This window comes from Oncorhynchus clarkii, chromosome 27 (assembly GCF_045791955.1).
Source record: "Oncorhynchus clarkii lewisi isolate Uvic-CL-2024 chromosome 27, UVic_Ocla_1.0, whole genome shotgun sequence".
Taxonomy (NCBI): domain Eukaryota; kingdom Metazoa; phylum Chordata; class Actinopteri; order Salmoniformes; family Salmonidae; genus Oncorhynchus; species Oncorhynchus clarkii.
In genome coordinates, this window is record NC_092173.1 from 31,414,296 (window position 1) to 31,429,260 (window position 14,965).

Below are 14,965 nucleotides of genomic sequence, written 5' to 3' on the forward strand. Positions count from 1 at the left end.
CTAGTAGTGTGTTTCTAGTAGGGTAGTGTGTTTCTAGTAGTGTGTTTCTAGTAGGGTGGTGTGTTTCTAGTAGTGTGTTTCTAGTAGTGTGTTTCTAGTAGGGTAGTGTGTTTCTAGTAGGGTAGTGTGTTTCTAGTAGTGTGTTTCTAGTAGTGTGTTTCTAGTAGGGTAGTGTGTTTCTAGTAGTGTGTTTCTAGTAGGGTGGTGTGTTTCTAGTAGTGTGTTTCTAGTAGTGTGATTCTAGTAGTGTAGTGTGTTTCTCGTAGGGTAGTGTAATTCTAGTAGTGTGTTTCTAGTAGTGTGTTTCTAGTAGGGTAGTGTGTTTCTAGTAGTGTGTTTCTAGTAGGGTGGTGTGCTTCTAGTAGTGTTTTTCTAGTAGTGTGATTCTAGTAGGGTAGTGTGTTTCGAGTAGGGTAGTGTGTTTCTAGTAGTGTGTTTCTAGTAGTGTGATTCTAGTAGGGTGTTTCTAGTAGGGTAGTGTGTTTCAAGTAGTGTGTTTCTAGTAGGGTAGTGTGTTTCTAGTAGTGTGTTTCTAGTAGTGTGTTTCTAGTAGGGTAGTGTGTTTCTAGTAGTGTGTTTCTAGTAGGGTGGGTGTTTCTAGTAGTGTGTTTCTAGTAGTGTGATTCTAGTAGGGTAGTGTGTTTCTAGTAGTGTGATTCTAGTAGGGTAGTGTGTTTCTAGTAGTGTGTTTCTAGTAGTTTGTTTCTCGTAGGGTAGTGTGATTCTAGTAGGGTAGTGTGTTTGTAGTAGGGTAGTGTGTTTCTAGTAGTGTATTTCTAGTAGGGTAGTGTGTTTCTAGTAGTGTGTTTCCCGTAGGGTAGTGTGATTCTAGTAGGGTAGTGTGTTTGTAGTAGGGTAGTGTGTTTGTAGTATGTTAGTGTGTTTCTAGTAGGGTAGTCTGTTTGTAGTAGGGTAGTCTGTTTCTAGTAGGGTAGTCTGTTTCTAGTAGGGTAGTCTGTTTCCAGTAGGGTTGTGTGTTTCTAGTAGGGTGGTGTGTTTCTAGTAGGGTTGTGTGTTTCCAGTAGGGTGGTGTGTTTCTAGTAGGGTGGTGTGTTTGTTGTAGTGTGTTTGTATTAGGTTAGGGTGTTTGTAGTAGAGTAGTGTGTTTCTAGTAGGGTGGTGTGTTTCTAGTAGTGTGTTTCTAATAGGGTGGTGAGTTTGTTGTAGTGTGTTTGTAGTAGGGTGGTGTGTTTCCAGCAGGGTGGTGTGTTTGTTGTAGTGTGTTTGTATTAGGTTAGGGTGTTTGTAGTAGGGTAGTGTGTTTCTAGTAGGGTGGTGTGTTTCTAGTAGTGTGTTTCTAATAGGGTGGTGAGTATGTTATTGTGTTTCTAGTAGGGTAGTCTGTTTCTAGTAGGGTAGTGTGTTTGTAGTAGGGTAGTGTGTTTCTAGTAGAGTGGTGTGTTTGTTGTAGTGTGTTTGTAGTAGGGTTGTGTGTTTGTAGTAGGGTAGTGTTTTTCTAGTAGGGTAGTCTGTTTGTAGTAGGGTAGTCTGTTTCTAGTAGGGTAGTCTGTTTCTAGTAGGGTAGTCTGTTTCCAGTAGGGTTGTGTGTTTCTAGTAGGGTGGTGTGTTTCTAGTAGGGTTGTGTGTTTCCAGTAGGGTGGTGTGTTTCTAGTAGGGTGGTGTGTTTGTTGTAGTGTGTTTGTATTAGGTTAGGGTGTTTGTAGTAGGGTAGTGTGTTTCTTGTAGGGTGGTGTGTTTCTAGTAGTGTGTTTCTAATAGGGTGGTGAGTTTGTTGTAGTGTGTTTGTAGTAGGGTGGTGTGTTTCTAGTAGGGTGGTGTGTTTGTTTTAGTGTGTTTGTAGTAGGGTAGTGTGTTTGTAGTAGGGTAGTGTGTTTCTAGTAGGGTGGTGTGTTTCTCATAGGGTAGGGCGTCTCTAGTAGTGTGTTTCTCGTAGGGTAGGGTGTCTCTAGTAGTGTGTTTCTAGTAGTGTGATTCTAGTAGGGTAGTGTGTCTCTAGTAGAGTGTTTCTAGTTGGGTAGTGTGTTTCTCGTAGGGTAGGGTGTTTCTAGTAGGGTAGGGTGTTTCTAGTAGGGTAGTGTGTTTCTAGTAGGGTGGTGTGTTTCTAGTAGTGTGTTTCTAGTAGGGTGGTGAGTTTGCTGTAGTGTGTTTGTATTAGGATAGGGTGTTTGTAGTAGGGTGGTGTTTTTCCAGTAAGGTGGTGTGTTTGTAGTAGGATAATGTGTTTGTAACAACATCTTCACATTAGTCTGTGAAAGTTTCTCTTGTTTTCCACGTCTCAGGGTGACTTCACCAACTTTCATTCTCATCAGAGAGGGAGAGAAAAGCAAGACAGCGAGAAAACAAAGGAGTGAGAAAACAAAGGAGTGGAGCCTGTCAAACCATCTCTCATAAAAGTTGTACTGTAACTTCAGCTTCAGTGAGATAAGCATTTTTCCGCTCTAGACTCCAACTCTTTAGCTATTTTGTCCAAAACATGTTGTGTTGTTGTTGCTTTGTGGTTCTAGATGAGGCCTTTCTGGCACTACTGTCAATGAGTACGTTTAGATGCACATTAATACTTCAATATTAAGCTGATGATCGCAGTAGGCAGATTGTGCAATAGTCATGTTAACACCTTACTCAGGGTGCTGGGTTCGATTCCCACGGGGGACCAGTATGATTGAAAATGTATGCATTCCCTACTGTAAGTAGTAGTACTGCTAAATGAATCAAATAAATGTAAGTGAGTTCGGAACAATGGAATGTATATATCTTAGAATTCGTTTTTACGTGCCAACTTTATATGTCTGAACTCAGAATCAAATATGCTTACCGAAAATAACATGGACGCAGTGGTCTAAGGCACTGCATCGCAGTGCTAGCTGTGCCAATAGAGATCCTGGTTCGAGTCCAGGCTCCATCGCAGCCGGCCTTTACCAGCAGACCCATGGGGCGGCGCACAATCTGCCAAGCGTCGTCCGGGTTAGGGCAGGGTTTGGCCACTAGGGACATTCTTGTGCCATCGCTCCAGTAGAAGGCCAGGCGCTATGCGTGCTGACACGGTCGCCAGGTGTACGGCTGGCTTCCGGGTTAAGCGAGCAGTCTTGTTTCGGAGGACGCACGGCTCTTGACCTTCGCCTCTCCCAAGTCCGTACGGAGGTTGCAGCGATGAGACAAGACTGTAACTACCAATTGGACACCACAAAATTGGTGTCGTGTCTTGGCTATCAATAATGCGATGACTATTGTTTTATCAAATCAATTAATAATGTTTAATTATTATTGTGATTAAATTACTCATGTAACAATTATTTAAATAGTAAGTAGAAAAAGTTTGTTAAATGAGTTTCCGTTTTCCAAATTAACTCTAAAGATATAAATATCTCTTACATTTCAGTCATCAATCAATTGTTATCTTCTATCAGTTTCATTCTGAATGTCACAAAATCCTTGGATATCTGCACGAACCATAGCATAAATGATGAATCAGCTATATACAAATTGTCTTAATTATTTATTTACCAACTAACTAAATAATCACACATAATTACATAAACACACAAACAGAATAGCTTAAACATTGAGTACTACATAATGCAATGAAAAGTCCCTAGTGGACTAAACCAATATGACGACTTGTTACACAAAATGAAAAGGGAGGTTCATGTAAGAAAGAGCGGGAGAAAAGACAAAGGACTTCATTATCGTACACACAGCTGATAACTATGCTTATGGAAATGCTAATACTTTACACAAGAATGGCCGCTCATTCGAAAATAATTGCAATGTACATATTTATGATTGTATGCCTTTTGTTGTCTCTCTGTTGAAATCGCTGGTCCGTCTGCTGGAGAGTCAGTCGATAGAAAGTATTTTGTTGTCTCTCTGTTGAAATCGCTGGTCCGTCTGCTGGAGAGTCAGTCGATAGAAAGTTGTGTTCCCCAGAAGTCATAATGTTTTTCGGGGTTGTAGCTTGTCTGCTGTTGCAATGGTTATGTCAGGCGTACCAATGGTCTTTTGATAAGGAAATGTTCTTTGGAATGGATCTTTCAGAGTACCATTCGGTCGTTCGATAGGGAAATGTCTTTAGAATGGATCTTTCAGAGTACCATTCGGTCGTTCATGAAGTGTGGACTGCGTCCTCTATGTCCTCTGGTCTAATTTCAATTTTGTCAGGAGTGCTATTTAATGTCTGTGCTCACGTGGGCGTGATTAGGACTTCATATGAAAAACAATTATCTAATTTAGAAGGCTAACATTACATCTTCTCACAAATAGTTTCATATTTAATCATATCAGTTCCCCAACATTTGGATGTGAATCTGATCACTGGGATATGTACACATTCAGAGAAACAGTTGTGTTGTTTTACTTTCCTTCATGGGATCCCAAAACACAACTGATCCCACAAAATTGTCATTTACGTGCCCACGGACAACTCCAACCACTTGGACTACAGAAATATTGTTTCATTATTCAACCTTTTCATGTTACCGTTTTGGCGGAAGGAATCTCCTTGTAACAAAGAGGTTTCTTCCCCCTCAATCCTGCCAAACCCAACGTTTCCACACTCTATTTACGACCGGTCATGAAACTGTTTGGGATTGAGAGGGGGGAATCTGGCGCTTATACTCTTCACCCAACAGGGAAGTCATGACATTGAGGAGAAAAAGGGTGGTAGAACGTTTATTTTGATTGGTGATTTTCTGCATTTATCAGAGTGCCATCAGGGAGCCTGATTTCAGATGTTTCCATGTAAACAGGATTATTAGGGAAATCGTTCTTCTATTATATTAATCTGATGATCCACAATAATCACATTATTGTGTGCATACTCAGTGGCACACAGACAAGCATCGTCTGCCTTTGGTGTTTCCAACAGCTGGCATTCTTTATTCCCCACCCACCCATGCTACTCTCTACTCAAACCTACAGTACTACAGTGCCCAATCAGTCCTTATGAAACGCTCCTCTCAATCGTTTCTCCTCATCAGTCTTATCCCAACCACTTAAATTGTCTGTTTCATGTTAACATATTAATAATACACTGATAGTTCAATGGCTGTAGGGTCTTCTTTAATAATGCATGTGTATAATCAGTGGATATAGCTCAGTGTAAATAATATATTAGCATGTTTTAGCTGCATTAGCGTATGTTCAGTGTATGCTAGCTTGTCTGTGCTGTCTTTGTGCTGCAGTGCTGTGCTGCTGTATGTTGTTGGCAGGCCGGACACGCGTACCTGTCTAATGTATTCCCCAAGCTCTTCTGTCTCTCTTTCATTCTGTTTCTCTCTCAGGTTCTCTCTCCTCTCTCTCTCTCTCTCTGATGAATGGAGAGCTGTTAATGTTGACCTTTAGTGAACATTGTTGTCCTGTGAGGTGTTGGCCACCAGTTGCTTGTTCACCCTATTCCCTCTGTCTCTACCTCTCTCTCACTGTGCTGAACAGAGTAGGTTACATTCACTCACAGAGGGGTCAACCGCCACAGGCTTGGAGTCCTTCATTTATCCTTCTTCCTCTCTTCTTCCCTTATGCTGTCATTTATGTTCCTTTCACACACCCCTGTTGTCTTTCTGAGCCACCTCCCTCCTCCCCCCTCTCCTTATCTCCCCCCCCCCCTCTCTCTCTCCAACTACTACCCCTCCACCACCCCCTCTCCCTATCTCCCTCCCTCTCTCTCTCCCACTACTACCCCTCCACCACCCCCTCTCCCTATCTCCCTCCCTCTCTCTCTCCCACTACTACCCCTCCACCACCCCCCTCTCCCTATCTCCCTCTCTCTCTCTCTCTCCCACTACTAACCCTCCACCACCCCTCTCTCTCTCTCTCTCTCTCTCTCTCTCCCTCCCTCCCTCTCTCTCTCTCTCTCTCTCTCTCTCTCTCTCTCTTTCTTTCATTCTGTGTGCATCTCTCTCTGTCTCTCTGTCTCTTTCTCTCTCTGTCTGTAATTCATTAGCATTTCTCTCCATATATCTACGGCACCCCCTCACTGTGTCATTTAGAAAATGACAGATGGACTTTTTAAATGAACCCAATAATAAGTACTTGGGAAATTAATTGTAGCTTGGATTGATGGCTGCTAGCGACGTCCTTTATCTCCCCACGAAAATTAATATAAATGTATTTTATGGACGGGACGGTAGATTTCATCTCTCATTGGCTAACTCATCCTCTGGCCCCTTCCCATTTTGCATTTATCTACAAGAGGCTCTTCGTCATGGTGGAAGTAGGAGCAGAGCCAGATTAATTAGCTGTCAGAACATAGGAAAGAAGATACAAGGCAAAGCGATCCCCACTTTGGAAATATGACAATTTGTTCCAGTTGTCAGACAAATACAGGAGAGAATGAGTGACTGTCAAAATGAATTTAGATGGGGAAGAAACTGATGTGAATCTGAACAAATGTCGTGTTTTTTTTCTCTCTGTTGTGTGTGTGTGTTTACACGTGTAAATGGTTATGTGTGTGTGTGTCTGTATGTGTTTTTTGTCTGTTCATCTGTGTGTGCGTATGTATGTCTATGTTTGTCCCTGTCTCTGTGCGTGTGTGTGTGTGTCTGTCTGCGGTTGCGTGTGTGTGGATTCGCAGGTCACAGTGTCGGATGGCGGTCCCAGCCCCAAACACTCCACGTTGTGGGTGATCATCCACGTGCTTGATGAGAATGACAACAAGCCCACGTTCCCAGAGAAGGTATACCAGATCAAGCTACCAGAGAGGGACAGGAGGAAGAGAGGAGAGTCTATCTACAGGGCCTTTGCCTACGACAGGGATGAAGGGGTTAACGCTGACCTCTCCTACAGCATCGTCGACGGCAACGAGGACGGCAAGTTCTTCATCGACCCCAAGACGGCGGTGGTGTCGTCACGGAAGCAGTTCACTGCCGGGAGCTACGACATCCTCACTGTATGTGACCTTTGAACTTCCTAACCAACTACCATTCTCTTTGTCTTGTTCTACCCTCTTTGTCTCTCCCACTCTCTCTCCCCCCCATCTCTCTCTTCTCTCTTTTATCTTGTTCTCTTCTATCTTTCACTTAGACAAATATAAAATATCTTCAAATATTCCTTTTTGTGAAGTAGGCTATATGAACTAAGAACTCTCAATGTATTTCATGATGTTTTCTGCTACACTACAGTATATCACTCTGTCTATAATGCGTCTTTGGCGTTCCTCTTGCCATTCTAGATATTTCTCACCACTCTCACCCTCTCTGTGACGAATGAACATTCATGTGAAAATCTATCACCTCCCTTCCATTTCTCTGATCCTTGTTCTCTCTTTCTGTCTGTAATGCTCTCTTTCTCCAACCCTTTACCTCGTTCTCTCCTCCTTGTCTTCTTTCCTCCCCGTTCCCAGATCAAAGCCACAGATAATGGCCGGCCCCAGAAGTGGTCGACGGCCCGCCTGCACATCGAGTGGATCCGTAAGCCCTCGGCCTCAGTGGCCCCCCTGCTGTTCGACGAGCAGTACTACAACTTCACCGTCATGGAGAGTGACAAGGTGGCCGAGATAGTGGGTGTGGTCTCCATGCAACAGAGCTCCAACCCCCTCTGGTTTGACATCACAGGTAAGGCACTGCCCAGAGGCGGGGGCTGGTGGAGGGTTTGTCAGGGGGAGCGATGTATCTGATTGGCTGGAGTGGCTGTCAGTCAGGTAGGTTATGTACCATTATTGGTGCATGGTGTTTGGGCTGACGGTTTGGTTTGGTTTGATGTGCGTGTTTGTGCGTGAGGCCCAGCTCAGGTACTGTGACCTCACTGCATGTTCTGTTGCCAGCGTGTCTCTCTCTCTCCTCTGCCATCCCACGGTCACCATGGCGATTTTAGCACACACCACCGGCTGTAAAGGTCTGTAAGTCAGTGGAGAAGCAATTGAGATGTCTCGAAGTCCCTGCCAGATATTCTGGGAACTCTAATGGAGAGAAATGCCATGTGCTTAAAGGGGTTAAATCACTCTCTTTTGAAGATTGACAACATTGACAAACTTACATTTTGAAATGAACTACCCCTTTAAAGTGCTTAAATATTCATGCTGTTTTTTTTTTTACCATAAGGATTAAGCTTATTATATCAACTACAGCTGCTAAGAAATTTGTCTTTGACATGCTGATTTCAGACACAATTTACTGTGTTATTCTCATGGTAAAGAATGTTGAGTAAGATCAGTGGAATGTCCCTTTAAGAGGCTTGAAATGCCAATGACATGCCACACTTACAAGTATTTCATTCATTTGAAACCTTTTTCAACTTTTCAAGTCCAATTTTATCCACATAAAAGGCTCAACAGGATTATGTAATATCTAGTTTACGTATCTTCATTTTTCTGCTAACGAACAGCGACATTTGTCAAATCCATATCGTTTCCTGAATCAATTACAGTCAAAGCCAGTCAGTTTTAATCTTGCTTGAATTATTTTAATTAATTTAATCAATATTGCAAAATCCATTTAGTTTTATTAGAATATAAGTTTTGTTAGAATTAATATGATTATGCCCTTAACTCTTTCTATGACTTGATTGTGGTCCATCAATATAACTATTTTTTACATAATGTAATATAATATTTATGAAGCTGATAGTTCTCTAGCTGAACTGCACTGTGGGTAGGTGAGTTTATGTTGAGAGCATTCAGCCCAGAGACGAGTGGATTGACTACACGGCCATGACCACGTTTCCAGGAATGCTCCATGATCCATCTCTCTTTTGTTGTCACTGAGCAGTGGCAGTCAGTGTGTGTTCCAGTTGGAGATACCTTCTGGCTTGTTCTTCCAGCTCTAGGCTCTCTCTGACTATGGCTGCTCTCTCTGGCCTACTACTCTACTCTCCTGTATGCCCCTCTCATCCTCTTCTCCTCTCTTCTCTGCTCAATGCCTCACTCGTTTTCTCCTCTGGGATCACATCTCTCTCTCTCCTCTCTCCCTCCTCCTCCATTTGCACTATATATCTCCCTGTTCTTCCTTTCCTCACCTTCTCTTTCCTCCTCCTCTCCCTCCCCTCTTACCCTTACCCTTCCTCACCCTCTCTCTTTCCTCCTCCCCCTTTCTGTCTCTCCTTCTCTCCAATTCCCCTTCACCCTGTCTCTCTCCTTTCCTTTCTCCCTGTCTCACCCTTTCTCTCCTCTTCTCTCCCTCCCTTTTCTCTCCTCTCTCAATGCTTCGTGTCTGGAAGGTCCCAGGCCTTTCCGGGAGATGTTCTATATACTGCAGACCGCTTGTGGCAGGAACTGTTCCACAGAAGGTATCTCAGTTTGACTCCGATCTGCTTTTTTCTGCTTCCTTTTCCTTTCCTTCCTCTTTTATTTTACCCATCATTCACCTGTGCTTTTCCCATCATTCACTGTGTGCCCAGTGCTGCTCACTCCTTTTTCTGATTGGTTGGTTGGAGACAAAGGGGTCTGGACAGGTGAAAGGTGTTTTCCCTTCACAGAAGTTTGTGTGTGTGTGTGCATGTGTGTGTTTGTGTGTTTTTACAAATAATTTATAATGTACATCCCACACAGAAGCTCATTAGAGAGTGTGTTTGTGTGTCTGTGTGTGCTTCCCACATGTGTAATGTACATTGTAACCCTTTCTTCCAAGGTTAACATAAGTGATTCGTTTTGGAGAAATTCCTTGCTGTACTAAATTGTCTATCAGACCCTGTGATCTCCCTTTATAGCGAAGCCCATAACTGCTGCCATGGCAATGACCCCTGAGCGACCCTGGTGACAGCTTTGTCTAATGGCCTGCTAAGGCATCAGTGTTTGGGGAAACATCACGCCCACCACCCCTGAGCTGTGAGCAACACACACTACACACAGAGGCGGAAACACACACACACAGGGACACACATGCAGGAACATGCAGGTACACACCCATGGACACACACAAACGCTTACCCACACATAAAATACACACACTATTTTGCACTCACACGTTCACACACACACACACACACACACACACACACACACACACACACACACACACACACACACACACACACACACACACACACACACACACACTACATTATTACACACACCTCCCACTGACGACCCAATTAAGTGGATGGCTGGTTAGTGGAAGGTGTGGGAGTTGTGGGTCAAGGGTGAGCTCATGGTCACTGTGCCCCTGGTTAGAGAGAGTCCCTCACTGTAACGGTATGTTGGTCTGCCACAGGCACCTCTCCAACCAGAGGAACCAACAGGGAGAGGATGGAGAGAGAGAGAGAGAGGGAGAGTGGTAGGGATGGAGAGAGATAAAGATAGAGAGAGGGAAAGAGGACAGAAGAAAATGAGAGGGAAATAGAGGGCTAGAGGGAAAATATGTGGAAAGTAGAGGGGAAAGAGGAGAGACTTATGATAGATAAAAGGAGCAGAGGTCAGATGAGGAAGAGAGAAGAAGAGCAGCTTCAGTGATTAAAGGAAAGATGAAATGGAGGGCAGAGAATAGTAGAGAGGGCTTAGTGAAAGGTATAGGGAGAGGGAAAACGTAGGTGTGCAGCCTTAGGAATGGAGGGATTATTGATGGAGTGAGGTGCCCAGTTGTGTATGTGTATGTGTATGTGTGTGTGTGTGTGTGTGTGTGTGTGTGTGTGTGTGTGTGTGTGTGGGCTCAGGGGCCAGGTGAGAGTAGAGGAGCTAAACACTGTGATTCATTTACAGGGCCAGACCCCCACATCCCAGGCCATTATTCACCAGAACACCACGCACACACACTCTCCAAACACATAACGGATACATACACACAAACATGTACATCTTCTTCTGAATTCCCCTCACAAAAACACACACACACACACACACACACACACACACACATATGCACCTGCACGCACACACTAATCCACTGCTAAACGTATTACTGTCCAGAAGGTATAACACAACCATTTAACTATATTTAGCTGCTATTCAACCTAAACACACACACACACACCATCCAAACGGATGCCGTTTTCACCACTCAACGTTTGCCATGTCAACCACCCAGCCACCACATCCTATAAACACATCATGAAGTTGTCCTCTTATAGACGAGCCACCACAACCCTACGCTATATTCTGAGCAGATGGGTTCTATACGTCAAGTCAATCCAGACAGCTGGGTTCTATATATCAAGTCAATCCAGACAGCTGGGTTCTATATATCAAGTCAATCTAAACAGCTGGGTTCTATATATCAAGTCAATCCAGACAGCTGGGTTCTATATATCAAGTCAATCCAGACAGCTGGGTTCTATATATCAAGTCAATCTAAACAGCTGGGTTCTATATATCAAGTCAATCCAGACAGCTGGATTCTATATATCAAGTCAATCCAAACAGCTGGTTTCTATATATCAAGTCAATCTAAACAGCTGGGTTCTATATATCAAGTCAATCCAGACAGCTGGATTCTATATATCAAGTCAATCCAAACAGCTGGTTTCTATATATCAAGTCAATCTAAACAGCTGGGTTCTATATGTCAAGTCAATCCATACAAAGCATGACAAAGAAAATGATGCCAATTCAGTTTGATCCTGTTTCCCCTTTCCAGCCTATACCAATCAATCTCAGAAATCCTAGATTTTCCACTCAGCCTACACAATCGATCCCAGAACCTCCCCACTCTCTCAACCACGCACTATATCCTAGCCATTTTCTCAACCGATTGAAGCTAGTTAACGAAGCCGTTGTTGTACTCATTAACTAATTTCTGAACAGCCTGACGCTTGTCCTCATTTCCGTATTCTTTTGTTAATTTGCTTTGTTTTATCTGTTTACGACAAACGCTAACTTCATCCCCTCCTACTTCTTTGAAAGGAAGATAAATGTGCCTCTTTATCGGTTGTGCTGCCTGCCAGAGTGTTTTTAAGCACTGGAGCGGCTTCCCTTACTAATCTGAATGGAGAGACTGAGGGAAGCAATTTTAGCCTTCAACAGAGGGTTTAATAACAGCCTTGTTGCGGAGGATTCGGTTTCCCCTCTATAATTTGGTGGAAGGGAACTGTTATTTTTCCGTCTGCCCGGTTGCTGCCGTGCCAAACCTCAGTTCCTCCTTTCCCGAAATGGAGCGGTTGGTTGGTTGGGTCATATAGGATGGCTCCAGACAGACAGACAGACAGACTCAGCCTTCTGAAGCCTCCATGGTTGGATTTTAATTCTCTTGAATGGCTTATTTTTCTTAATACTGTACACCTTTCTTTATTTTCATGTACATTATATATAGACAAAAGTATGTGGACACCCCTTGATATTAGTAGATTCGTCTATTTCAGCCACACTCGTAGCTGACAGGCGTATACAATCGAGCGCACAGCCATGCAATCTCCATAGACAAAAATGTGCAGTAGAATGGCCTTACTGAAGAGCTCAGTGACCTTCAGCGTGGCACAGTCATAGGATGCTACCTTTCCAACAAGGCAGTTCGTCAAATTTCTGCCCTGGTCAACTGTAAGTGCTGTTATTGTGAAGTGGAAACGTCTAGGAGCATCAACGGCTCAGCCACAAAGTGGTAGACCTCACAAGCTGGGACCGCCAAGTGCTGAAGCACGTAGCGAGTAAAAATGGTCTGTTCTTGGTTGCAATACTTTCTACCGAGTTCCAAAGGGCCTCTGGAAGCAACGTCAGAGCAAGAACTGTTCGCCGGGAGCTTCATGAAATAGGTTTCCATGGTCGAGCAGCCGCACACAAGCCTAAGAGCACCATGCGCAATGCCAAGCGTAGACTGGATGGGTGTATAACTCGCAGCCATTGGACTCTGGAGCAGTGGAAACGCGTTCTCTGGAGTGATGAATCACGCTTCACCATCTGGCAGTCCTACAGACAAATCTGGGTTTGACGGATGCCAGGAAAATACTACCTGCCCTAATGCATAGTGCCAACTGTAAAGTTTGGTGCAGGAGGAATAATGGGCTGTTTTTCATGGTTTGGGCTAGACCCCTTAGTTCCAGTGATGGGAAATCTAAACGCAACAGCATAAAATTACATTCTAGACAATTTTGTATATCCAACTTTGTGGCAACAGTTTGGGGAAGACCCTTTCCTGTTTCAGCATGACAATGCCCCTGTGCACAAAGCGAGGTCCATACAAAAATGGTTGGTCGAGATCGGTGTGGAAGAACTTGACTGGCCTGCACAGAGCCCTGACCTCAACCCCATCGAACACCTTTGGTATAATTTGGAACACAGACTGCGAGCCAGGCCTAATCGCCCAACATCAGTGCCCAATCTCACTAATGCTCTTGTGGCTGAATTTAAGCAAGACCCAGCAGCAATGTTCCAACATCTAGTGGAAAGCCTTCCCAGCTTCCCGGCTGTTATAGCAGCAAAGGGGGGACCAACTCAATATTAATGCCCATGATTTTGGAATGTGATGTATGACGAGCAGGTGTCCACATACCTTTCGTCATGTAGTGTATATTGCACTCCTCTAATGAGTGTAAAATCATCTGGTCCGACGGATATGATGCTAATCAGCATACTGAACCGTAAAAACACTAGATTACTGTTAGCGGAAGTGAAGGGAAAGAGACAGGGAGTATGGCTGTTTTTCGTGTCTTCCTTCTGCACATCTTTTGAGGAAAGCTATTAGGACCACATCACTGGAGTAGTAATGATTTAAGAGACAGATGATAGAGAGCTGGAAGTGTTTATCGTAACCCAATCACAAATAGTACACACACATCTATGGTTGAGTGGTGGAGTGTTATAGCCTTTATTTGGTGCTGAGCTGAGGTCATGGCTTTATTAAACAGAAACACTGGGGAGGAATCCCATTGAGTCTGCACCTCGAGGACACACAACCACACACACACAATCTCATTCATTCACACATGCTCATTCATATAGTATACACACAGGCATGCAGACAAGCAGACACACACAGACACCCACACACATACAACACGCATACATACACACACACACACTCCGGACCCTTACATCGCACTTAAAAATGACATTCCCACACTCTGAGCTGTGAGTTGGTATCCACGTGAGGCCAAAATGTCAATTTAAATTAATTAGGTACCAGAGATGAGGCTGTAGTTTAATTACAGCCGGTCTTAGTGGTCTCATTTCAGACTCAGGCCCATTCACGGCTGGAGCTCCATTGACACAGGCTCTGTTAATTCAGTCTTTCAGGGCTCTGTTAATTCAGTCTGTGGGCTCTGTTAATTCAGTCTTTCAGGGCTCTGTTAATTCAGTCTGTGGGTTCTGTTAATTCAGTCTTTCAGGGCTCTGTTAATTTAGTCTTTCAGGGCTCTGTTAATTCAGTCTTTCAGGGCTCTGTTAATTCAGTCTTTCAGGGCTCTGTTAATTTAGTCTTTCAGGGCTCTGTTAATTCAGTCTTTCAGGGCTCTGTTAATTTAGTCTTTCAGGGCTCTGTTAATTCAGTCTTTCGGGACTCTGTGAACCTAGTAATTACTCACAGATTGGTTGGAAGATACACACACACACACACACACACACACTTGTATTTGTGATCCGAGTGATTGTGCATGCCCGCTCCCTGTTAGATTATTTGTGTATGCTTTTGTGTGTAATGTTTTATTTGTGTGTAATGTTGTATTTGTGTGTGTTTGTGTCTATTTATGTATTCCCTGGCAGAGAGCCAGGAATCGTTCAGGTCATACACTCCCCACAGTACTGTCACTCTCACAATTCAGTGTGTTTCCCTGTTTTTCACTATCACAGACCCATACACTTTATTAAAATGTAGGTTTGTGTGTGTGAGGTAGAGAGAGAAGAAGTGTGTGTGATTGATTGAGTGAGAACTTTTGTGAAAGAGAAAAGAGAGCGAGAGATGAATAAACCAGTCCCCCCCCTCTGTCTCTAACCCTCTCTGCTCTCTATCCCCCCCTCCTGGCCAGGTGGTAACACTGACAGCTTGTTTGACATAGAAAAGGGTGTGGGCACCATCATCATCGCTAAGCCACTAGACGCTGAGCAGCGCTCCTTCTACAACATGACTGTGGAGGTGACGGACGGGACCAACTCGGCAGCCACACAGGTAGCTGATGACACCACATGTCATATCCCTATTTATTTATTCTCAGAAAGAGA

General features: G+C 43.8%; 1 protein-coding gene across 1 annotated transcript in view; it reads left to right on the forward strand.

The window, feature by feature from the left end:
* LOC139385609 (protocadherin Fat 3-like) overlaps positions 1-14,965 on the forward strand; it is a 213,911-nt gene that overhangs the window by 135,738 nt on the left and 63,208 nt on the right. Inside the window, exons 4-7 of the mRNA XM_071130817.1 lie at positions 6,527-6,841; positions 7,295-7,505; positions 9,106-9,174; positions 14,773-14,912. Coding sequence (XP_070986918.1) covers positions 6,527-6,841; positions 7,295-7,505; positions 9,106-9,174; positions 14,773-14,912 — 735 coding nt within the window. The remainder of the gene's footprint in view (positions 1-6,526; positions 6,842-7,294; positions 7,506-9,105; positions 9,175-14,772; positions 14,913-14,965) is intronic.